The following is a 25,119-nucleotide window of genomic DNA, read 5'->3' as shown; positions in this document are numbered from 1 at the left end:
CTATGCATCTGACTCTTGATTTCAGCTCAGGTCATGATCTCATGGATTGTGACATCAAGCCCCACATTGGGCTCTGCACTGCTCACACTGTCCCTGTCTGTCTCAAAATAAATATATATACTAGACACTAACCACTTTTTTTCAGTTGAGCTCTAGTTGAAATAGTTGACCCCCAATCAGGGCCATGTTTTACGAGAACTGAACTGTATTTTTTTTTAAGTTTATTTATTTTGAGAGGCGAGGGGCAGAGAGGGAAAAGAGTATCTTAAGCAGTCTCGGTGCTGTCAGTGCAGAGCCCAATGTGGGGCTCAGTCCTACAAACCATGAAATCATGACCTGAGCCAAAATCAAGAGTTGGACGCTTAACCTACTGAGCCACCCAGGTGCCCCTGAAATGTATCTTTTAAACGGAATCACACTTAGTTGCCTCTTTCAATAGGAGATGCTTCCATTTTAGAAGTACAAAGGAGCTGAAACAAAATAAGGAATAACAGATTTGTATACCCCCATCTTATGGTGCTAGATCATAAATTTATTAACTGGGCACATCGCACTGTTTAATAGTGTTCTATTCATTCACTTTGTCTCTTTCTCTGTCTCTCTACTTGAGTCTCTTCCCATCCCCCTTGATCCCTTCCTACCCAAGTAAATAAAATGCATATATGGTGTGATTCCACTGTTTGCAAACATATGTATAACATAAGTGCATAATACACTTATATGAATGCTGTGAAGACATAAATGAGGAAACAAGTCATACACTTACTTTTGTAGGTAAAAGACGGTGCATATACTTGAAATACTTGCTATTTCAAGTAAGTTATAGCAAGTATTTTAAGAATTCCTTTCCAGCCAGGGAGCTGGCTCTTAACGAGATCCAGTTAAAATATTTTCTATCTAAATACTAATCATGTTTTTTATTTTCTTCAGAAGATACTTTACATCGACCTTTTCTTCTGTGATGATTTTTCTCTTTATGGAGTATGTTAATTGATACGAGGATATATATTGAGCATGTTTGAGACATGGCTGAGAGAAAAGATTCCAGTCCTTAGCGTTTTTTCTTTGGCTTGTGATGCTTCTATAAGTTCTCTTCGTTTTGGGTAGTACGCAAAGTGTACTATGTAAAATGTAAAATGGGAAATTGATCTTCCCCATTGAGTTGAGAGCTGTAGGTCAAGATATAATGTATTCCTTGGTCACTTACTAGTTCTGGGTAGTTTTACATCTGCCATTTTGCTGTTTGTTTTCTCTGCATCTTAACATTCTTTTGTTGTTTTATTCCTGCATTACAGTTTTCTTTTATACTAAATAGATATTTTCTAGTACAGCATTTTAATTCCATTTCCCTTCCTTCCTTCCTCTCACCTTCTCTCTCACCCTCTCGTTCTCTTTCTTTTAGTTATTTTCTTTATGGTTTTTCTAGGTATTACAATTAACATCTTAATTTAAGACACTTTAGATTAATCCCAATTTAATTTTCGTACAGGCATATCTCATTGCACTCCACTTTGTTGTGCTTTTCCAATACCGTGTTTTTCACAAACTGAAGGTTTGTGGCCACCCTGCCTCAAGCAAGTCTATCAGTATCATTTTTCCAATGACACTTGATCACTTTGTGCTGTGTCACAGTTCAGTAACTTGTATTTTAAACTTTCATTATTATATTTGTTATGGTGATATGTGATCAGTGATTTTGACTTGCTAAAAGCTCAGATGATGGTTAACATTTTTTAGCAAGAAGATACACATTTTTAAAATATTTACTTTTTGAAAGAGTGCAAGCAGGAGAGGAGCAGAGAGAGGGTGACAGTATTTGAAGTGAACTCTGTGCTGACAGTAGCGAGCCCGATGTGGGGTTTGAACTTGTGAACTGTGAGATCATGACCTGAGCCGAAGTTGGATGCTCAACCAATTGAACCACCCAGGTGCCCCAAGAAAATATTTTTTAAATTAAGGTGTGTACATTGTGTTTTCAGACATGATGCTATTGCACACTTAATAGGCTACAGTATAGTGTAAGTATAACTTTTATATACACTGGGAAACCAAAAAATTCATTTGACTCACTTTATTACATTATTTGCTTTATTGCAGTGGTCTGGAACTAAACCCACAATATCAGTATACCTGTAGTATATGAAAATTTTGCTCCATTATAATATCATTCATACATATTTCACATTATGAACCTGTCAACACAATTTTATAGTAAGTGTTTATTATATTTTTTGTTTGCCTATGTAATTACCTTTATTGGTACTCTTTATTGCTTAGTATGCATTTAAGTTACTGCCTATTATCTTTTCATTTTAGCCTGAAATGAAATTCCCTTTAATATTTTTTTTGCAGGTCAGGTTTGCTAGTGACAAGTTCTCTTAATTTTCACTTAGTTGGGAGTGTCTTGATTTCTTCTTCCTTCCCACCTCACCCAGGTTCTGCTTTGTTTTCACATAGTAGTTTTGCTAGTTAAAGAATTTTTGGTTAATAGTCTTTTTCTTTCATCGCTTTGACCCTGTTATCCCACTGGCTTCCATGGTTTCTAATGAGAAGTTAGCTCTTAATCTTATTGAGGACATTTTGTACATGCCGAATTGCTTTTCTTTTGCCAATTTTTTTTAAGTTTATTTATTTATTTTGAGGGGTGGAGGGACAGAGAGAGAGAGAGAATTCCAAGCGGGCTCTGCACTGACAATGCAGATGTGGGGCTCGAACTCACAAACCATGAGACCATGGCCTGAGCCAAAGCCTGATTCTTAACTGACTGAGCCACCCAGGTGCCCCTCTTTTGCCATGTTCAAGATTTTCTCTTTGTCTTTAAGCAGTTTGGTTATGATATATCTTGGCATGGATCTCTGAGTTTCTCCTGCATGCAATTATACAGCTTCTTAGATATGCAGATTAATGTTTTCCATACATTCCCAAATTTAGGAATTTTTTGCCATTCTTTTTTCAAATATTCTTTTCATCCTTTTCTTTCTCTCTTCTGCTAAAGCTCATATTATGTATATGTTGGTATCTTTTTTTAGAATGTCACTTTTTTTTTAAATTTTTTAAATGTTTTTATTTATTTTTGAGAGAGAGAGAGAGAGAGAGCGTGAGCAGGGGAGGGTCAGAGAGAGAAGTAGTCACAGGATCTGAAGACAGGCTCCAGGCTCTGAGCTAGCAGTCAGAACAGAGCCTGACACGGGGCTCGAACCCACGAACCATGAGATTATGACCTGACTGAGCCGAAGCTGGACGCTTAACCAACTGAGCCACCCAGGCGCCCCTATGTTGGTATCTTTGATGGAATCCCATAGATCTCTGAGGCTCTGTTAATATTTTGCCATTCTTTTTCTTTTTTGTTCCTCAAATTAGCTAACCTATCTTCAAGTTCATGGATTCTTCTGCCAGTTCAAATATGTTCTTGACCCTCTTTAGTATAATTTTCATTTCTACTGTACTTTTCAACATCAAAATTTCTATCTGATTCTCTTTTATAAGTTCTTTCTATTCATTTATATTTTCTATTAGGTAAATCATGATTCTCAAACATTCCTATAATTCTGTATACATGATCTCGTTTTTTTCTTTGAAATATTTTTAATAGCTGGTTTAAAGTCTTTGTCTAGTAAGATCTGGGCTTCTTCAGGGACAGTTTCTGTTGACTTCCTTTTTCCCCTGTGTGTGGGCCATGCTTCTCTTTTTCTTTGTATGTCTTATGTTGAAACTAGACATTTTGAGCAATATGACAGTTAAGGAAGTCATATTCCTCCCTAACCCATGATTTGTTTTTGCTCTGTTTTGGTGATGTTACTTGTTTCCTTAGTGACTTTCCTGAGTTAATTCCGTACAGTCTCTGTTCTTTGAAGTCCCTTTTCAGCTAACTTATTGGTCAGAAATTCCTTTAAATGTCTTGGGCCAATAGATCTCCTTCCAGCTTTTGTTAAAGAGCTCTATATGCATGTCTGTTGGTGCAGAGCCTCAAGGTCAGACAGTGTTGAAAGGTTAGGGCCTGGTCAGCTCTTCCTGAGCATAGCTCCACACATCCATGCATAGCCTTATGAATTCCCAGGACTATGTCAGTCCTCAGTTTTCCTCTTAAGTTTTTTGTTTAGCCTCTTGTTAGCTACAACTGGTAAAACTCCCTCAGACAAGTAATGTTAAACAATTGCTTCTGATTGTTTTCACAAATATGTTGCAGATGGAAATGTCTGTACACATGGAGTGAGCTCTGAGTCTGATCAAATAAAGACAAGTCCTGAGAATGGAGGTTTTCAGTGAGCGGCGCCAGGCAGGTCAAATAGTGACAGTTTTCTGGTGATCAGCCTTTGGGGGAACTACAAATCTATTTTGTTCTCGATTCTACTGTAGTTGAGAGGCTTTGGTTTTCAAGGCTGCTCTGGAGCTGGGGAGGGGAGGGGATTGGACTATTAGGGAAAGTGAGAACACCACAAAGCTTGCTCTTCTTGCTAAGATTCCACTGGTTTTCTTGAATAAACACTCCTTGGATTGTCTCAAGCCTTTTAGTTGATTTACAAAGGGCTGAAAAAAGTTGATTTTGACAGAATTTGCCAGTGTTCCTGTTGCGTTTATGGAGGAGAGTGGATTTTTCAAGGTTCTTCCTCTGTCATTCTGGAAATATCTCTTGTCATTTCTGTATACTTTTATCTGTATCTGCTTCAAGTCTGTGATCCAGCCCATCATGGCTTATGTTTCCCTTATACATTTCTAATGGGCCCTCTGGTTCCATGGCTAGTATACCTTCCTGGCAGCCCTCTCAGAGGCTCATTCTCTCATATCCCACATAAACTGAAATCCTTTATTCCTCCCTTAAATATTAGTATTCCTCAAGTTTCTGATCCATGCTCCTTCTCTTGTCTATGTATTCTCCTGAGCATTTTTTACCCATCTATTATTCAAACTCCCGAATCTATCTTCTTCTTTAGCCCAGATCTCTCTAAGCTCTTCATCTGTGTACCTAATTGTGTTTAATGTAAATCTCTATTTGGAAATTCTGTGAACATGTAAAAGTCCACAAATTCAAAATAGAAATCAGCCTACTCTTCTTTCGTAGTTTTCTTTGAAAGTCACATCTGTCCAGTTGGCTAAACCAAAAACTTGCCTTCTCTTGATTCTTTCTCTTTTACCCTACTCCCAAATTCCAGTCAGTTTACTTCTAAATTCTGTGCCCTAAATCCTTCTTGAGGTTTTCTCCATCTCTACTGACTTCTCTCTCTTGAATTACTTCAACAGCCCCCTAAACCAATTTTCCTATTAAAGTTCTGTCCCTAGCTTTTTTCCACAATGTGTCCACAACGGAACTTTACAAAATGCAAATCTGCACAGGTCACAGAATCTATACACACCCGCATGCACACACATACACAGTTTACCTTTCTCTCCATTGACCTTTATGCTACTTCCTAACTACATTTTACCTATTCCCAGACCATGTACGTTCTCATTTGCTTTCAGAATTTTTGTCTATACTGCAACATTCCTCACTTTGCTCTTTTGTTGCTTCCTCTGGGAAGCCTTTATATATTCTCACAAATCTGAGTTAGATACTTTTGGATATAGAATTGCCATGCTATAATTGCCTATATACTCATCTTTATTTCTGAGTAGAATGTAAAAAGTTCATGAGTTCAGGGACTGTGGTTATGAGCAGCCTATAGTCTAGCACCTAACATTGAGCTTTCATGAGGTATTTACAGAACAGAGAATGTATGCCTACACTTAATGAATGAAGAAACCAGTGGCACTTGGATGGCTCAGTCAGTTGTGTCCAGCTCTTGGTTTAGGCTCAGGTCATGATCTCATGGTTCATGAGCTTGAGCCATGTCGAATTCTGTATTCCCCCTCTCCTTCTCTGCCTCGCCCCCTCTCGTGTGCGCATGCACACACACTTCCAAAAGAAATAAACTTAAAAAAAAATGAGGAAACCGATCGTGTTTAGCACTGGAAATACAAAGATATATTAGACAAATGTATAAATAAAATAGGCCTTTGAAACATCTGGTGTTTGAAGGATATAATTCTGTTAGTAATGTGGGATTGGTAACTTAAAACCAATGATTCTAAATAAAGCCATATATACTTCAGTTGAAGAAATAAAATGGCATGAATAATGTGAAACCCCAAAGCATTAATTACATATGAAAGAAAATGAAGAGAAACTGTTTATCAGGAAGTTATATACATATGCCCTTTGTATGGTTAATGATTGTACTTAGTTGTTTCTTTTTTTTTAATTTTTGGGTCATTTAGAAGTAGATGACTTCTTTCTGCCTTTTTTCTTGCACAAACTGTATGTTTGGAAAATATCTATAAGCAAAAAGAAAATAATTTAATTCTTATCTCATTTAATGTGTTATATGTATTTTTATAATTGAAATAAACCTGAGTATCACCTGAAATATATCATAAACGTCTCTTCATGCCTGGAAATATACTGCAGTACCATCTGTTGCTAAGTTGGCATACTTTCTGTAAAGGGCCATATAGTTTATATTTTAGGCTTTGCAGGCTAGATCTCTGTTGCAACTTCTCAACTTTACCTGTTAACAAAGCAGCAATAGACCATTCCAGATAGATGTGGTGTGTTCCAATAAATTTGTATTTACAAAAACAGGCAGTAAGCAGGAATTGGTATGAAAGCCATAGATCTATGATGTAGATACATCATAATTAATCTCCTAATTTGGAAGTTTATATTGTCTTCAATTTTTTTTTCTTATTGGTAATACTGTCTTAGCATTTTAATATCTTTTTAAATTTTAATGCTTATTTATTTTTGAGAATGAGAGAGAAAGTGTGAGCAGGGGAGGGGAACAGAGAGAGGGGGCAGAGGATCAGAAGCAGGTTCTGCACTGGTAGCACAGACCCCAGTGTGAGGCTCAGACTCAGGAATTGTGAGATCATGACCTAAGCTGAAGTCGGACACTCAACTGTGACTGAGCCACCCAGTCACCCCAGCATCTTAATATTTAAATGTTTGTGTACCTTCCTAATTTTTCTTTAGGATGAATCCTGAAAATGTAATTTCTAGAGCTAAGAGTATTTAAGATTTTTTTTCTTAGATGGTGATGGGTGATTCAACATTTATTTGCTTTCTGTGACTATAAGTTTTGCTTGGTTCATTTTGTGGCTTTGTGGGAATGGGGAAAGACAGATGGAGTGAAACTTTAGAAAGATAGAAGCAAAGAAAGACTTCGCTTGGAGGGAAACAGATTGAGGTAATGACAGTGATATAAAACTTAAAAAGAGATATTCCAAGAAGAAAATATGAAAAATTCCATAAATATACCTTTTCCTGTTCACATACCAAGCTTTTCTGTTTGATGGCTTTGTAGAGTTTTGTTTAAAATGTTGTGTATATTAAGGTTGAGGTTTGGGAGATAAGCATTTCTTACTCAGTCTCCTGGGATACTCTTAGGCCAGCGTGATTTTGATTATGGTGACCAGTCTCAGCTTGTTTTATAAAGAAAAGAGAAAACATAAGCTTTTCTGTTCTGGTGATGAAGTCTAATCAGTTGGGGCAGGGATTGGTAAACTACTAACCATGGACCAAATCCCTCTCGCTGCCTGTTTTCGTAAATAAAATTTTGTTGTTCCAACACAGCCATGTGCATTCACTTGTGTACTATTGTCTGTGGCTGCTGTCAGGCTACAGTGGCAGAGTTAAGAGTTATATCAGACACAGTATGGCCCATAAAGTCTAAAATATTTCCCACTTTATAGGAAAAAACAATTGTAGACCTCAGAATTAGTGAAAAGTACATGTTAGTTTTTCTGTTTATCAAAAATGGATCTACAAAAAAATATAGGTAATTTTGCTATGGATAAAACTAAGATTTTATGCATAATTTAATTAAGAAACCAAAATCTAGGCACTTAAAGTATAGAAGAAAATGTGGGAAAGTGACATTAGAAATGTTGGCATACAGAGGACTTAATATTTGGTGTACTTCTAAGTTCTGTAAAAGATTAGATTCGCAGTACCCAAGTACTGGTTGTTATAGGGATACCTACCTTTGTTATAGAAGCCCTGCTAACACAGAGCTGGAAGGTAGTCAACTCCAGTTTTGCCATGGTGTCTAAAAGCCAGCAGTTATGCTGTGACAAGTTTCTGTGGAGCTTTCCTGAAAGAAACATCTTTTATTGCAGTTTCTGAATTATGCAACATCAGTCAAATTGCAAAGTCCAAACTTAAAAAAAAAATTTTGAGACCTGTATATATAGGCTTATTCTCCTAATGGTAGTCTTTATTCCTGCTGAGTTTGCTGCCTTAATTCAGTTTGACATGACAATAAGAGGGGACATTCAGAAATTAGAGATATAAAGAATGCCTGTTGCTTGCTTTCTTTGGATTCACATATAACTTAGAGATAGCTAATACTTTAAACAGTTTAAGAATTCCAAATCATTTAACAAGGTTTCACAATAGCCTAGCTTTCACTAATTTTATAAAAACATTCTTAAAAGAATCCTGTGTATGGAGCTCTTTAGAGTATAGTGAAAAGGCCTCTGTATTGTTGCAAATTTTTGTCTATGGCCATACCACTCTGAATGTGCCTGATCTCGTCTGAAGTTGCAAGTTCTTAACTAACTAACTTCAGCAACTAACTAGGTGTTGAAAAATCCTGAGTGCCTAGTACCAGCTGTCTACCTCTAGACTTATGAGGGAGAGGCCAGTAATTGAATGCTGGAGGCACTGATATTAGGCTGTTTTCTCATAGCTGAATCTAATCCTAACTGATGGGGGTGGGGTAGAATAGTTTTATCTCCAAGGGACTTTACACGTGTGTGTGTGTGTGTGTGTGTGTGTGTGTGTGTGTGTGTGTGGCCCCACACATTTGTGTGGGGTAGAGCTGATGGAGGGAAATCTATAGAAGTGGTCTCTGCCTTATCAAGATAAAGTAATACAATTACAGAACTACCAATTTTACAATAATAAAAAGACATACTGTTTTCAAAAAGAAATTGACTCACACATTTATTTTTACACATTTATTTTTCCTTGCTTAACTTTTTGTGCTTATTTTATCTTGTTTCTCCTCATTTTCTTTTCTGTGATACTCATTCTATATTAGAGCCATCAGTGCAATGCCAAGAATTCTTTGTGCTGTGGTTGTTCTTAGGAAGTTGTTCTTGAGCAAGAGTGGTAAGGTGCTGAGTAATCCCTAGCTTCTGGGGAAAGAGGAGGATATACCTATGTTGATGTAGTGATTACAGTGTAGCATGAGACATTGGGTTATTCAGCGCAGGAAAGTGTAGTAAGCTGAGGACTCATCCCAACACCCATGTCCCCCTGTAACTCTGTAATCCTTAGTTGTATCAAAGTCCCTCTGTTTTCATGGATTCGTTTTTTTTTTTTTTTTTTCAGATACTCAAGGCTTTTATCATTCCTTTCTACAATAAATCTATTTTGCTGAGGGTTTGTTCATTGATTTAATATTTATTAAGCACATATTACGTGTTCTGTGCTGGGTCTTGGGGATATTATGATCTTTCAAATACAGCACCAGCTCCAAAGGATTTTCAATGGGAGAGTCAGATAAGGAAACAGGTGTTTACATTACAAAATAAGAGCTTGGGAGTTAAGGGAGCCAACATTAACTTTTTAAAAAATCAAGCCAGTATGGTTAAATGAAAAGAGCACTGATTTTAGATTTTGTTGATCTGCTTTTAAATTTTGATTCAGTTACCTTAAATAGGTATGTGATTTGGGGAAAATTAACCTTTGTGATACTTGTAAGGTTATTGTATGTTTTAGAAGTAAATATATGTAAGGCACTTAGTTCAGTGCCTGCTGAGTGAATCATTTCTGCTTTTTTCCTAAATCACACACCAAAGTTTTAAAGCCTGTAAATAGATAATTCTTTTGGCCTCTACTTCACAGGATATGGAAAAGTGGCAATTAAAGAAATTCTATGAACTTTGAACATCCTACCTAAAACAAACTTGGTAGGAAATCAGATTTTATAATCATTTCTTATAAAATGTATGTAAATTTCCATTATTGAGATATAGGGATTGTAAAATTAACAATTTAGGAGCTTAGAAAATTGTTTGTAAAATACACTATTACACTAATTCTGTAACCACTGGTCTTAGATTTGTCAGCTTAGAACAGGATACTTCTCTGTCTCCCACCTTCCTTATCCCCGTGGTTTAATATGCCACTTCTCTTAACCAAATAGAGGTTTATATCTTGAATGGTAATGGTTATAATGTTTTTCATGAGATGGTTAAAAAGCATTCAAGTAGATCATCAGTAATTTAGTTAAATATGTTTTTAAAGACTCATAATTACAATTTGATTTTTTTCTATTTAAAGAATTAAAAAACTGCAATATTTAGGAAATAGTACCATGTTTGAAATGAAACAAAATAGTCAATGAATTTGCTTTTAACAGAAAGTTTTTCTTCCATTCTTTTGCGATTAAATTAAGCAGCATAACTGCTGCTAAAAATAGAAACTGGTCTGACAGCAGCACAATTTGTAATTCTTCAAAAGTGTGAAAGTTGGTAGTTGAAATTTGAACACCAAACTTATGAGGCTATAGATCTTATTCCATTGTGTAGTGTAATTGTTCTTTCCAGTTTTGCTATGCTGTATGTAATAACTGTTCCAGATTTATTTGTTTATTCTGTTATAGCTGTGCCTTAAAAATAAAATAGCTGATGTTATCACTATAGAAAGTGTGAAATACAACATATCAACAAAATATAGAACTATTTTCTGGGTACTTCATATATGTTATTCTGAATTATAAATAGGAAACAGTAAGAAAACAAATAGTTACTTTCCTACCAAGAATCCTAGTGAAGCAGAGTCGGGTGAGGGGTGGGGAAGTCAGGGCTTGTGTCTGCAGGGCAGCACAGTGATAGTGAGTGACAGCGTGAGAGAAATGGGTATGTTCTTCCATCACTGCCAGTCTCTCTGTTGAAATAGACAAGTACCCAGTGGGAACTAGGGACAGCGTTCTGAGGGTAGGAGCCACTTCTGTACAGCCCTGCCAGATTCATGAGAGTAATGTTGCATCTGTTTTTTGTTGCTGCTGTTGTTACTTAGCCTCGTCATGGGTACATTACTGTTTCTGTGGCACTTCTTTTGTGGGTTGTTACTCACATTACTTTCTTTATCATGGCTGTGCTGGATTTTCTGTTGGCAGGTCAGCACCATTTACCCGCTCTGCACCTTGCCTGGGAAGCCACATGCTTGTGTTATTTCACCTCTCATTGTGTCTACCTCTGTCCACCAGATGTGCAATTTAGATATCCAGAAGTCTATTACAGATGAATGATTTTGTCTTTTTTGGTTTTGTTTTCTAGTGGTAAAATTCATTTTTACCCATCCTAAATTCCCCTCTCCACCCTTATAGCAAAGTTCCACATACTGGAACTGCTTTTATCTTCTGAACAGCATGTGTTCAGAGCATTCTGTCTCAGGGAAGTCTCTTGTTTGAAAACATTTATGCCAAGACGGATATTCATTTATTTAATGAACTTTCAGTGACTTTTTATAAGCTTCGTAACACTGTGCTGAGTGGTATTATTATAGGGCAATTCAGTGAAGCATATAAAACTAGTTAGATTGTGAGGGTAAAATATTCAAACATATTTTCGGCAAAACTATTTAAATCAAACTAAAATGTTTATGTTTATAAAATGCTTCTAAATGTTCTGTTGTAAAATGTAGGTGTAACATGTAAGAAATAGGTGGCTTTGATTATAGGTTAATTTTCTTCAATTGTTATCCAAGGTAAGTTGCGTTGAATATTGAAATGACTTGACTTCTGTGCTGTGTAATGTTAAAATTTTTAAATGCATGTCAAGGCTAAACTTTATAATGTGTTACATTTTAGGTCAGAAGACATGTCTTCATCTACATGGCATCTTTCCTTACCTCTATGTGCCATACGATGGTTATGGACAGCAGCCAGAAAGCTATCTTTCTCAGATGGCATTCAGTATCGACAGAGCACTTAATGTGGCTTTAGGCAATCCATCTTCCACTGCTCAGCACGTGTTCAAAGTGTCATTAGTATCAGGAATGTAAGTATATGTTAACATCTTTTTAAATTTCTTCGTCTATGTTTCTAGTGCTAAGTAAAAGAAAACCTATTTGACTTAATGATATGGTTTATTTTTCTTTTACTTCTTATCTAATGGGAGTGGGGCAAATTTTATGTTGTAACAAAATAAATTGTATTAATGTTTATTTTTGAGAGAGAGACAGAGTGTGTACAAGCTCGTGTGCGAGCAGTGGAGGGGCAGAGAGAGAGGGAAACACAGAATTGGAAGCAGCTCCAGGCTCTGAGCTGTCAGCACAGAGCTCGATGTGGGGCTCGAACTCACAAACCATGAGACCGTGACCTGAGCTGAAGTCAGATGCTTAACTGACTGAACCACCCAGGCACCCCTATGCCATAACTTTATAAAGTAAATTTTTTATTGCAGTGAAAGATAAATGGTTAACAGTGGTTTTTGTTTTAACCTTTAACATTTCTCCACTTCTTAGACCTGTAGAAATTCATGTAATTTATTCATCAAATACTTATTGAGTACCTTTCATGTATTAGGCACTGTTTTAGGTGCTTGGGATATATGGGTGAACAAAACAAAGATCCCAAAACAAAGCCCGCATGGAGATTACATTCTAGTAATGGGAAATAGAAAATAACCAGTTAATGTAACATGAAATAAATTTATTCATTTATTAATATGACAATGCTATAGAATAAAGATGTAGAAAAGGATAAGAAAGATCAGTACTAGGGTAGAGAAATGGCGGTTTTATATAGGTTATCAGGGAAGGTGTTACTGACAAGGTAAATAGACTTGAGCAAAGACTTGAAGAAGGTGAGGGAGTAGGAACAACATAGAGGCCTGGTGGCTAGAATGGAGGGAAAAGAGAGTAGGACAAAATGAGGTGAGAGAGAGATTAATGGATGGAGATCATGTTGGCCAGTGGTTCTTAAAGTATCGTTTCCAGGATCACCAACATCAGCTTTACCTGGTTTGAAAGCTATGAGAATGTACCTGTCAGATCTCCAAATATAAGGAGCATAGTTGAACAGTGGCCGCACTACTGCACTGAAATCTATCATTCCATATGAACTGCAGCTGCTTTCCATAAGCTACTCCCAGCCAGTGGCTAAGCCTGGTAAGGATACTAGCGCAGGCCTGTACCTGGGAAACACTTGAGAACTTTCTGAAAGCCTTTCTGCACTTTGTTTAGAATCATACTGCAATAGAAGACCTTTCTACCGATCTTCCCTCTTTCCCTCTCTCTTTCACTTGGGATCAGATGTTACCTATGTGTGGTGGCTGTTCCAGCCTCTCTTGGGTCCTCTTCATTTTCTCTCTCAGGTGTTCCTCTAATAAATTTCTTGCACGTATTGGCATCTACTTTTCGGAGGACTCAGATTAACATACCTGAGAACTTAAAATATATTCTTGGGTCCCACCCTAGACCTAATGAATCAGGAACTCTGGTGGTGAGGACCAGCAATTCATGTTTTAATAAGCCTTTGTAATGATTCTGATGCATACTAAAATTTGAGAAACACTGCATTAGGCTGTTCTGAGGACTCTGGCTTTTACTCTGAGTTTTTTGCAGAAATATGAGTAGCCACATTCTAACTTAAACTTGATAGGATTACTTAAGCAGTTATGTGAAGAGTAGTAGATCATCTGGGGATGGGGCAGAAGCAGGAGAGAATATTAAGACTCTTTCATTAATCTGGATTAAATGAGAAGATACAGTCGCTTGCACTTGGGGAGTAGTGGGAGTACTGAGCCATGGTCAGCTTCTGGATCTATTCTGAGAGTTGACTCTATGAGCTTTGGTGTCTGATTGGATGAAGGTTATGACAGGAGTCAAAGATGACTGTAAAATTGTGAGTAAGGAAGGCGCAGGTAGAACAGGCTGGCAGGAAAGATTTGGAGCTTACAGGAGAATATTTTGAGTTTGATAGTTTATATTAAATACATCTTAAATCAGTCTACTTTTTCCACCTTAATATAGGCTTTCCTCTGGACCACCACAGTAGCCTTTTAATTGAATTTCCTTCTCTTTTTGTCTTGTTCCAGAGCTCCAAAAGTATTCTTCTTCTTCTATAAACTGGATCCTTTTAAAATCATTTAAAATCCTTGAGTGGCTTCATATTGTTCATAGAATAAATTGAAGCTTCTAACCACAGCCTTTGTCATCTGACCCCTGCCTACCACTGTAATTTTGTTTACTACATTCCATCTTGAAACATGGGTCTTCTTTCAGCGCCTTTGATGTGTTGAGCTCTTTCCCACCTTCATGCATGCAGTTTGCTCTCCTTGAGTGCTCTACCCTTCTCCAATCTTTCATGTCCCTCACTTCTCCAGAGTTTTCTCTGACTTCCCTACTTAAAATAGATGGGGCACCTGGATGGCTCATTCAGTTGAGCATCCAACTTTGGCTGAGGTCCTGATCTCACAGTTTGTGAGTTTGAACCCTACATCAGGTTCACTGCTGTCAGTGCAAAGCCCATTTCAGATCCTCTGGTCCCCCTCTCTCACTACCTCTACCCTGCCTTTACCCTAAATTAAATTTAGGGGCGCCTGGGTGGCTCAGGCGGTTAAGCGTCCAGCTTCGGCCCAGGTCATGATCTCGAGGTTCGTGAGTTCAAGCCCTGCGTTGGGGCTCTGTACTGACAGCTAGCTCAGAGCCTGGAGCCTGCTTCAGATTCTGTGTCTCCCTCTCTCTCTGACCTGCCCCTGCTTGCATTGTCTCTCTCTGTCTCTCAAAAAATTAAACAAAAAAATAAAAAATAAATTTAAAAAACATTAAAAAAATACGTTGTCATTACTATTATTCTGTATCTCTGCCTATTCTTGTTTCCTTTAGCACTTAATATAGTTGGCAGCTATTTTAATTTTTTGATTACTTTTTACGTATTTATCCCACCAGCATGTAAACACCACGAGAAAAAGGACCATGTTTGTCTTGTCCATCATTACATCCTTAGCACTTTGTATGGTGTTGGGTGCTCAGTAGATATGGCTCAATAACTATTTGGTTGACTAAATAAGATAAAAGTTCACATCTGTCATATGATAGTAACAATTAGGTTAAAGATAACTATCAGTTTTATATTCTAACTTTTTAAATGTTTAATAGTTTCTAAGAACTTTCCTATACATATTCTCATTTCAAAGTTGAAATCTCAAGGGGCGCCTGGGTGGCTCAGTCAGTTAAGTTTCTGACTTCAAATCAGGTCATGATCTCACAGTTTTAGGTCCCGCCTCAGGCTCTGTGCTGACAGCTCAGAGCCAGGAGCCTGCTTCAGACTCTGTGTCTCCTTCTCTCTCTGCCCCTCCTCCACTTACACTTTGTCTCTCTCTCAAAAATAATAAACATTAAAAAGAATTTCAAAGCTGAATCTCCAACCCCCCCTAGTGAATTAAATAGTCACCAGTCTTTTTTTTTTTTTTTTTTTTTTAAAGTAAGTAAGCCCTATGCCCAATATACGGCTTGAACTCATGACCCTAAGATCAAGAGTCACATACCCTACCAACTTGAGCTATTCCGGCACTCCAGTCCCCAATTTTTTTTTGTTATATTTTTAAGAATCTGAATACCTGAGGCAAAACGAGCTGTTCTATGACTGCCATTCTCTTTTTCCTCTTATTCTAATTTTTTTCTTAACCTAATTCCCCTTTTCCTTACCATACATTCTAGCTTCTGTGATTATTTTAGTCCTTCAATTTTTCCTACTTCTTTAAGGTAGGCAAGGTTGCATCTAGCTACCAAATTAAAATTTGTACAAGTTTAATTGCAGTCTTTTTAGATAGTGCATTATTCTGAGGCCAGGTCAAGAGATAGGATTATGACCGTAGGCTAATTTCTGGAATTCCTTGCCACTTAGCTACCATGATTCTAGAAAAATATCCTATAAAGATATTCTTAATCCATCTAAGTTAATTGAGTTTTTTGCTAGCCATTTTCATTTTCCTTCTCACTACTATATTAAAAAACTTAATTATCAGATATAATTTTTTAAGCCTAAAATATCTACTTTCAAACTCTGTTCTATTCTTTTTCTTCCCTCCAAAGAGTTTCCCTGTTGAGGAATTCTTTTGGCAGAATCAACTGAAGTCAACAGCAGGAAGTAAGAGTTGCAGGTTAAATTACACAGAAGCAGATAACTGAATTTGTAGAATTTCCAGGCTGTGTTTTGGGGCAACCGATGTGAAAACAGAATCCTAGATTTATAAAGAATTTTAGAGGTTTGATAGTCATAACAAACTCAGTTTTTGAAATTAATGAGATTCTAATTGTAAAACCCTAAAGGATTGTTACCAAAACCCAAAACAAGCAAAGATAACATGGACCACATTGCAGATTTCATTCCTCCCCCTGCCTCCCATTTATTTGGCTTAAAAAAACTCATGTCTCCAGTAAATAGCTGTATTTATCTACATGAAAAATACCATAGCAGGAGGAATAAAAAGCTGAATTTTGCCAGTGAAAGAGAATGATATCATTCATGTAACGTGTCTTTGTTTCACCCTGTCCTTCATGGCAACAAAAGTGGAGTAAATAGTGGCAGACTAGACCGGAAGTGGTTAAGTGTTACTAAGGGGGTTAAAAAAATAAAAGGGTCAAGGGTAAGGAATCGGGAGCGATGGTCAGAGAAGACTTTTCTGAGGAAGTGAGTCTAGATTGAAAGATTGAAAACAGACTGTGCCAGGGTTCAGGGCAGGCTTTTGAGGCAGAGAGAATGGCAGGTTACTTGAGAGTAGATCGAGTTAGAGGGACTAAAATGTTTAGAATGGCTAGAGGAAAAGGTGATTGGAGTGAGTAGCAAGGACAAGATAACCTTGCAGGGAGGCTCAGTTGCTTAAGTGTCCAACTTTAGTTCAGGTCATGATTTCACCATATGTGAGTTCAAGCTCAACGTCAGACTCTCTGCTGATAGATCAGAGTCTGGAGCCTACTTCAGCTCTCTCTGCTCCTCCCCTGCTTGCATGCTGTGTCTCTCTCTTTCTCTCAATAATAAATATTTAAAAAAAAAAACAACCCTTTTTACCTTGGTAAATAGTTGTATTTTTTTGTCAAATGTTTATTTTTGAGAGAGAGAGTGCAAGCAGGGGAGGGACAGAGAGAGGGAGACAAAGATTACCAAGCAGGCTCTGCGCTGTCAGTGTAGAGCCTAATGCAAGACTCAAACCTATGAACCATGAGATCATGACCTGAGCCGAAGTCGGACACTTAACTGACTGAGCCAGTCAGGCACTCCAGTTGGGGATTAAAAAAAAAAAAAAAAATTGCTTTACAACAGTCATAGAGAAGGGTCTGATTTAAAAGCTTGAAAAAGCTAGGCAGAAAGAAGTTCATATCCCAAATAATGACTGCTACCAAATTACTTGTGTATTTGATGTCAACTACACCATCAGACATGACAGAAATGGGGTCCTAATGAGGGTAAGTTCTATTTAGTGCCCATTAGAAAGGGAAAGTATTTTTTTATTTTTATTGATTTGTTTTTTTTTAAAAGGTTACTTATTTGTTTTGAGAGAGATAGAGACAGTGTGAGTCAGGTAGGGGCTTAGAGAGAGGGAGACCAAGAATCCCAAGCAGGCTATGCACTGCCAGCAAGATCATGACCTGAGCAGAAACCAAGAGTCAGACGCTTAACCAGCTATGCCACCCAGACGCCCTGGGAGAGTTTTTTGTAAATGAAAAGTGATTTAATCTACCTAAAGATTTAACTGATCACTTATTTAAACTCTAGGGAGATAACAAAACTTTTTATGTTGCATGCAAATTCATACCTGTTTATATGTTACTGCTAATTACATCATCTTTGAAAGTGATAGTCTGGGGGTACCTGGCTGGCTCAGTTGGTAGAATATGCAACTCTGAATCTCAGAGTCATGAATTCAAGCTTCCATGTTGGCATAGAGCTTATTTTATGTTTTTTTTAGGTTTATTATTTTGAGAGAGAGAGAAAGAGGTAGAGAATCCCAAGCAGGAGCAGTGCTATCAGCTCAAAGCCCAAGGTAGGGCTCAATCCCATGAACCATGAAATCATGACGTGAGCCAAGATCAAGAGTCAGATGCTTAACTAACTGAGCCACCTAGGTGCCCCAGAGCTTACTTTAAATACATAAGTAAATAGGGGTACCTGCCTGGCTCAGTCGGTAGAGCATGCAGCTCTTGATCTCAGGGTTGTGAGTTAAAGCCCCATGATGGGCATGGAGCCTACTTTAAAAAAAAAAAAAATGAAAACGGTAGTCTGTATATCAGAGGTACTGATGTAGTTTCAAATCTTCCTAAAATGATGTAACATGATATTCCAGATTATTTCACCTTGCTCTGAACACTTGTTTCTCTCTCTGCTGTGTAGATTTTTGCTTCTTCCTTTCCCCATTCCAGCTGATGCTCTAGAGAAAAAGCCAGCCTCAATATAATTAGAGTCCTTAAGTAAGGCCATGGTCATGGTCTTTTTAATCTCTTAAGTTCCTGTCTACACAGTTTTCATGGGCTTCGTTTGATTTGCATGTGTGTTATGAGTGCGTGCACACACGCACACACACATATGTACTTGTACATATATATAATATGCAAATTGTCTCTGCTTAGTGAATTTGTAAAATTAATAATAAAGTGACATGAGTGCTGTTACTTAAAGGTCTTTGTTAATGAAGAGCTTTAGTTTCTGACAGAAAATTGGAAGTGGGTGAAACTACCTGAAAGGTCCCTTGGTTTTACATACACGTTCAGAGTATAGAGAAAAAAGCCATTTTTTAGTAGAGTCATAATGATTGAAATTAAGGTATAAATAGTTTGGCACTTTTTTTGTCCCTAGTTTTTTGAAAGTGTATTTTTAAACTTCTTAAAAGAAGTAACCAGATTTCAATATTTTATATGTTAACCTGTGATAAATTTAACTGAAAGGTATGGAGTAGTTTCTGTTTTTTTGAGGTTTTGGGTAATATTGAATATAAATAAGGCTGAATTAGGCCAGCTGAGTCTAATTAGGGCAATAAGTTGCATTGCTTCATCTCTGAATGATGAAAATAATTTAAAATATCTTTTTCTTTTATTTTAGGCCTTTTTATGGTTATCATGAGAAGGAAAGACACTTTATGAAGATCTATCTTTACAATCCTGCGATGATAAAAAGGTACAAAGATAAAATATGAATAACAATCACTTATGTATTTTAATAATAAAAAGAAAAATCTAGAAGAAAGGACTGTATCATTTGTAGCATTATTAAAGAAAGGGATCATAATATGTATATTTATGTGCAAAGAGAGATCCATGGCTTGTCTTCTAGGAAGGATGTTTTAAGAGTGAAGGGACCTTGCTTTATAGTCCGTAACTGCTGCTTTTCTGTTTTAGATTTAGAGAGCTAGTAGAAGTAGATAACGAAGAGATGATGGCTGCCTTGTAGGATATTAGCACCCTCCTAGCCAGACCAAGTGTTCAGTCCCAGGAGAAATTTGCTCTTCAGTTTCGAAGCAAAAAGAAGTGTATGAGGGACCAGAGTGTAAGGGTTTCTGAGGTCTCATAATCCTGTTGACTGTTAATGTTAGTGAAATTTTATATCCCAGATTTTTTGTTTTGTTTCTGGTTGTTTTTTTGGTTTTGGTTTTGGTTTTGATTTTTCTTTTCAGTGAGTCTCTCTGTCTGTATCTTATTCTGTCAGTCATCCTGGAGTGTAAGTTATTGATGGCAGGAAGGGCACATATAGAGAAGACTTCATTCATTCTCTAGGGCTCAAAACAAGGGTTTTCAGTTTGTGTTGTGACAAGGTAGGGTAAGTGTTCTTGATTAAGTGCCCAGTGTTTTTCCAGATCTTCTCTGCTAGTAAGTACTAAGTTTCAAAAGGTAACCTTTTGGTAAGACACAAATTAGGCACCAAGAGGTATAGCTGTCCAAGATATGAGGTTTATCCTGAGTGAGGCCAGCTGAGTGCTTCACTGAATCACTGACGTAATCCCCATGCTTATTCCCTTCTCCAAGTAACCAGTGAAAACTAATTTTCTCTGTAATCTTCCCATACCCTTATCCCAAACAGCTTCTGTTATATAGGGTACCAAAACCGTTTTTCAGAATAGACACTTAGAGACAATGAGGTTTCTTGTACCACTTCCCTTTGGTCACACTTTCTCATATCCATGGAGTTTATAAGAGTTCCTGTGAATTCTTAACCCTTTTTTGTACACACAGTGGTAGGAGAGTATACATTTTTACTTTTTCTCATGTCATCCCAAGTGTGCTAGAAAGGGAACTTTGAATAAAATTTGCATACATCTTTTAGGAATAGCCTACATACTGTTTTTGAGAGAAAATATATAAATATAATCTGTTTTTCTTCCTTGTGGCTATAGGAATCAAATACTTATTAAGCAATATACAGTAAGTTTGCTTTAAGTTACATAGTTTATCTCAGTCCCTTTCTGAAATTCCCTGATTTATTGAGAGATACATTTATTTATTTATTTATTTATTTATTTCAAAATAAATATTTGTAAAATATCTACATTATTTAATGCACTATGGAGTTTGCTGTAAACAAAGTTTGCTTGGTTCTTGCCCTCAGGGATCTTCTAGCATATCAGAAGATACAGACAGTAAACGTGTAACCCAAATATATAACAAAAAATTGTAATATGTGCTATGAAGGAAGAGGATTCTATGAAAGAAAATATTTTCCTCCTTTTTGGGTATTTTTTTAAATAATACCTTTATACATGAATCATTTGTGCTCTAGTATTAAACTAATAAATAATGTAGTAGTTAAGAGTATAGATTCTGAAATCACATTGCCTGTGTTCAAAATCTGGCTCTGCCACTTACCAGCTGGGAAACTTTAGGCAAGTTATTTAATCTCTCTGTGACTTATCTTCCTCATCTGTAAATAGGATTGGTGTTAGTGCACGTAGTTTTGTTGAACAAAGGTATTAATATCTATAAATCACTCAGAACAGTGCTGGGCACATCATAAGTGCTGTGTAAATGTTGGCTCTAGTATATATGTAAAATGTTAAACTACAACTTACCCATACTGTAATTCTTAGCTCTTTTCCCTAGAGGCAATAGTTTTTAAGAGTTTGGTGTAGGTCTTAGTATTTTAGTACATGTATACACATATCCTCTTTTTAAATTTTCCATATAGAATTGGTATCATGCTAGAATATAAGTCCACAGGCAAACATTTTTTTTCTGCTATGTTTTGTCCTTAGTCCTCAGTATTTAGAATAGTATCTGGCACATAATAGTAACTATTTGTGGAATGAATGAATGAATACTATAACATATCATTTAGAGACTGGCCTCTTGCTTTCTCTACTTGGTCATCTCCTGTGAGCTTTACTTCCATTCTTCTTGAACTATCTATTATCACCACACTCTAGAACTTGTCCTATCTCTGAGATTTTAAATGCGAACATCTTGGCTTCTGACTATAATCATTATTTTTTAATAAATGTTTGAGATGTAATTTTTTAATTTTTTAATTTTATTTATTTTTAAATAGTTTATTGTCAAATTGGTTTCCATATAACACCCAGTGCTCTTCCCCACAGGTGCCCTCCTCTATTACCACCACCTCTTTTCCCCCTCCCCCTTCAACCCTTGGTTCGTTTTCAGTATTCAGTAGTCTGTCAGGTGTTTCGTCCCTCTCTCTTCCCAACTCTCTTTCCCTCTTCCCCTCCCCATGGTCCTCCATTAGGTTTCTCCTGTTCTTCTGTTAGACCTATGAGTGTAAACATATGGTATCTGTCCTTCTCTGCCTGACTCATTTCGCTTAGCAGGACACCCTCGAGGTCCATCCATGTTGCTACAAATGGCCATATTCCATTCTTTCTCATTGCCATGTAATACTCCATTGTGTATATATACCACATCTTCTTGATCCACTCATCAGGTGATGGCCATTTAGGCTCTTTCCATGATTTGGCTATTGTTGACATTGCTGCTATGAACATTGGGGTACATGTGCTCCTATGTATCAGCACTTCTATATCCCTTGGGTAAATCCCCAGCAGTGCTATTGCTGGGTCATAGGGAGTTCTATTGGTAGTTTTTTGAGGAACCTCCACACTGTTTTTCAGAGGCGATATAATTTATATACTACAAAATTAACACATTTTAAGTATACAGAGTTCAGTGATTTTTAGTAAATTTACGGAGTTGTGCACTTATGCACTATAATTCAGTTTCAGAACCTTTCCGTGACTCTAATAAGATCCTTTATATCCTTTTTTTTTTTTTAATCTTTTCAATTCTGTCTCTGTGTTACTCCCACTCTGATTTTAGGTTTTAGATCCTCTAACCTCACTACTACTGTCCCATTTTGTAGCCTTCTGCTATAATTGATTTTTTTTTTCTTTCCATCTTAGATTCTACTCTTAATCTTCCCAGCTCCGTTGTAAAGTGAAACCATCAATTCTGGGTTAATCCATTTACTTACTCTTTTTCTCTGCTAAACTCTGGATTCTGAGTACTATAGGATACCAAAAAAACACAAAATCACAACAGAATGGTGCCACTGTGAATTAATGGTCTTGAATTTCATTTACCTAGTCCCTTCCCTGCCCTGCCTTATTTCTGCTCTTCTCAAATTATCTTCTTACCATTCTCCACCCTCTTTACTCAAATGTTAACTAAGCCCCTCCTGAGGCTTTGCCTCCTACTTTGTAGAGAAAGTAGAACTCATCAGTGTAGCAAAGTGGTTGTCAAAGTGTGCACTGGGGATTCCTGAGACCCTTTCAGAGGATCTGCGAGGTCAAAAACATTGACCTCCGTGTTGCTAAATCTAGTTAACACCTTTTTGTCTTTACCTTTTGACCTTGTGTCAGTGTTTATAGTGCCTTAAAATAAACTCAAGTGTTAAGTTTCTTTGATATAAACCTCCTCTGATTTTCCTTGTGCTGTCTGATGATTCATATTTATATCATTTTGTTAGTTCCTCTTTGAGTATCTGCAACTGTTCTTGGGGTTGTGTCTCAGGCTTTCATCTTTTCTCTCTGTACTTCTTCCTCACTGTACATACAGTCTTATCTACTTTCTTGGTTTGTTTTGTTTTTTCTCGTTGTTAATCTTTATGCATTGGACTTCCAGGTTTATATCAATAGCCTAAATTTTCCTCCAGAGCTCTGGATCAATGGTATCATAGGTTTGTAGTGAGGATTATTTCAGATTAAGCATTTAAAACACCTAACACAATGTCCACTACATATGCTGTCTCTGCTGTGTAAATAAAATAATTCTTATCCTCATCTTCATTGTCATTCACTGTCAGTATTTTCATGGAAATATACCTTAATACTTTACTATATCTAAACCCCATTATATCTAAAACTGAGTTTATCCTTATTCCTTCTCCAAAAAATTTCAAAGTAATGTGTTTTCTTCCCGTCCTTTCTATTCCAATAGATGTGGCACCACCAAGAAATCAAGGCATCATCTTCATCTTCTCTATTCAGCCACACCCTCCACATCTAGTCAGTCATCAGAGCTTGACCATTTTATTCTTTGTATGTCTCCTGAATCAACACATTGCCATGATCTTTGTTAAACCCACCCTCATTTTCGTTTTCCACAATAGGCTTCTCACTTGTGTGTTGAGTCCTGTGTGTTCTCTAGCTAACTTGGTCATTTCTCTTCCTCACTCTTCACTTCAGAGGCAATTCTTGCAATTTCTTGAGATGTCTTAGTAGGATGTGCATAATCTGACTTTTTATTACCTCTCTAGCCCATCCCATCATAGGCATACTCACCACAGCCTCTGTCACTAAGCCACACTCAGTGGTTTCAGTTCCCAAATAAGCCACGTTTTCTTATGACCCTTTACATGTGCAGTTCAATTTGGGTGAAATACTCTTCCCTTTCTTTGTAGAAGTATCTTTAATTCATCATTTAGTCTCTTGCTTAGAGACTTCTCTTCAGGAAGGCTTTGCAGAAATAACCTCCATGACTTTATTGTATTAATATCCCCTCTAGATGTTTCATGTACTTCAGTTCTTTTTTTAGTTTTTAAAAGGAAAAGCTCATATTTTAAAAACATCTGACATTTTGGTTTTTTAATATAGTTAGTATTAAGTTGGCTTTAGAAGTCAAGATATTCTTCATCCAAGTTTTTTGTCATTATCTTTCAAAGTGTGCAGCTGACTTTAGAACTTAATCTTAATTTCTAACAATACAAGTTTCCAGTAAAAGTTGAATAAAAAATTTGTGTGCTAATATATTGTGTTTCATGCTCTATAGTAGGGTAATTATTGTTTCACTTAACATTTTAAGAACCATAATTTTAGAATATAACTTTTTTTTTCTAACTTAGGATATGTGAACTTTTGCAAAGTGGAGCCATAATGAATAAATTTTACCAGCCTCATGAAGCGCATATTCCCTACCTCCTACAGCTGTTCATTGACTACAATCTGTATGGAATGAATTTAATAAATCTGGCTGCTGTCAAGTTCCGAAAAGCAAGAAGGAAAAGTAAGGTTAATTTCACAAGTTCAAATTAAAGCTTGAGACAAGTGTTAATGTAATTGATGATTTGTAAAATAATGTATACTTAGAAAATAACTACTGGGTGGATAAAGAATAAAAAAGATATATGCAAGATGGTATTAGGGTTTATCAGGAATTTTTTTTCAAAATATGGAAAAGTAATCTCAAAAGAAATTTTTTTGGTAATAGTTTTATTGAAATAGAATTCACGTACCATACAACTCACTCATTGAAAATGAACAATTCATTGGCTTTTAGTATGTTTACATAGTTTTGTAACCATCACCACAATCAAATTTAGAACATTTCCAACATCTCTGGAAGAAACCCTGTAGTCTTTACTACTATGTTTTATTGGGAAGAAACACTTTCAGATTACATATCTGATAAATTACATGTATCTAGAACATATAAAGAACTCTTAATAGTAAGAAAGCAAAAACCCAATTAAAAATGGCCAAGGGGCACCTGGGTGTCTCAGTCAATTGAGCATCCAGTTCTTGATTTTGGCTCAGGTCATGATCCCAGTGTCATGGAATTGAGCTCCACATCAGTCTCAACATCAGTTGAGTAGTGCTCAACTTGGAGCCTGCTTAAGATTCCCTCGCTCCCTC

At 36.7% G+C, this 25,119-nt stretch overlaps 1 protein-coding gene across 7 annotated transcripts in view; it reads left to right on the top strand.

Moving 5' to 3' along the window:
• The window catches only part of REV3L (REV3 like, DNA directed polymerase zeta catalytic subunit), a 178,179-nt gene that overhangs the window by 42,789 nt on the left and 110,271 nt on the right, over nucleotides 1-25,119 (top strand). For 6 of the 7 annotated variants that reach the window (XM_029945421.1, XM_029945422.1, XM_029945420.1 and 3 more), the window contains exons 2-4: nucleotides 11,859-12,048; nucleotides 19,089-19,163; nucleotides 24,330-24,490. In XM_029945421.1, the coding sequence (XP_029801281.1) occupies nucleotides 11,859-12,048; nucleotides 19,089-19,163; nucleotides 24,330-24,490 (426 nt within the window). Of the gene's footprint in view, nucleotides 1-11,858; nucleotides 12,049-13,045; nucleotides 13,160-19,088; nucleotides 19,164-24,329; nucleotides 24,491-25,119 lie in introns of those variants that run through there. The other variant, XM_029945424.1, reaches the window with a different exon arrangement.

The sequence above is a fragment of the Suricata suricatta genome, chromosome 7 (assembly GCF_006229205.1).
Source record: "Suricata suricatta isolate VVHF042 chromosome 7, meerkat_22Aug2017_6uvM2_HiC, whole genome shotgun sequence".
NCBI classification, from domain to species: domain Eukaryota; kingdom Metazoa; phylum Chordata; class Mammalia; order Carnivora; family Herpestidae; genus Suricata; species Suricata suricatta.
The sequence above is the reverse complement of the archived record's forward strand: the minus strand, read 5'-3'. Positions and strand labels throughout refer to the sequence as shown.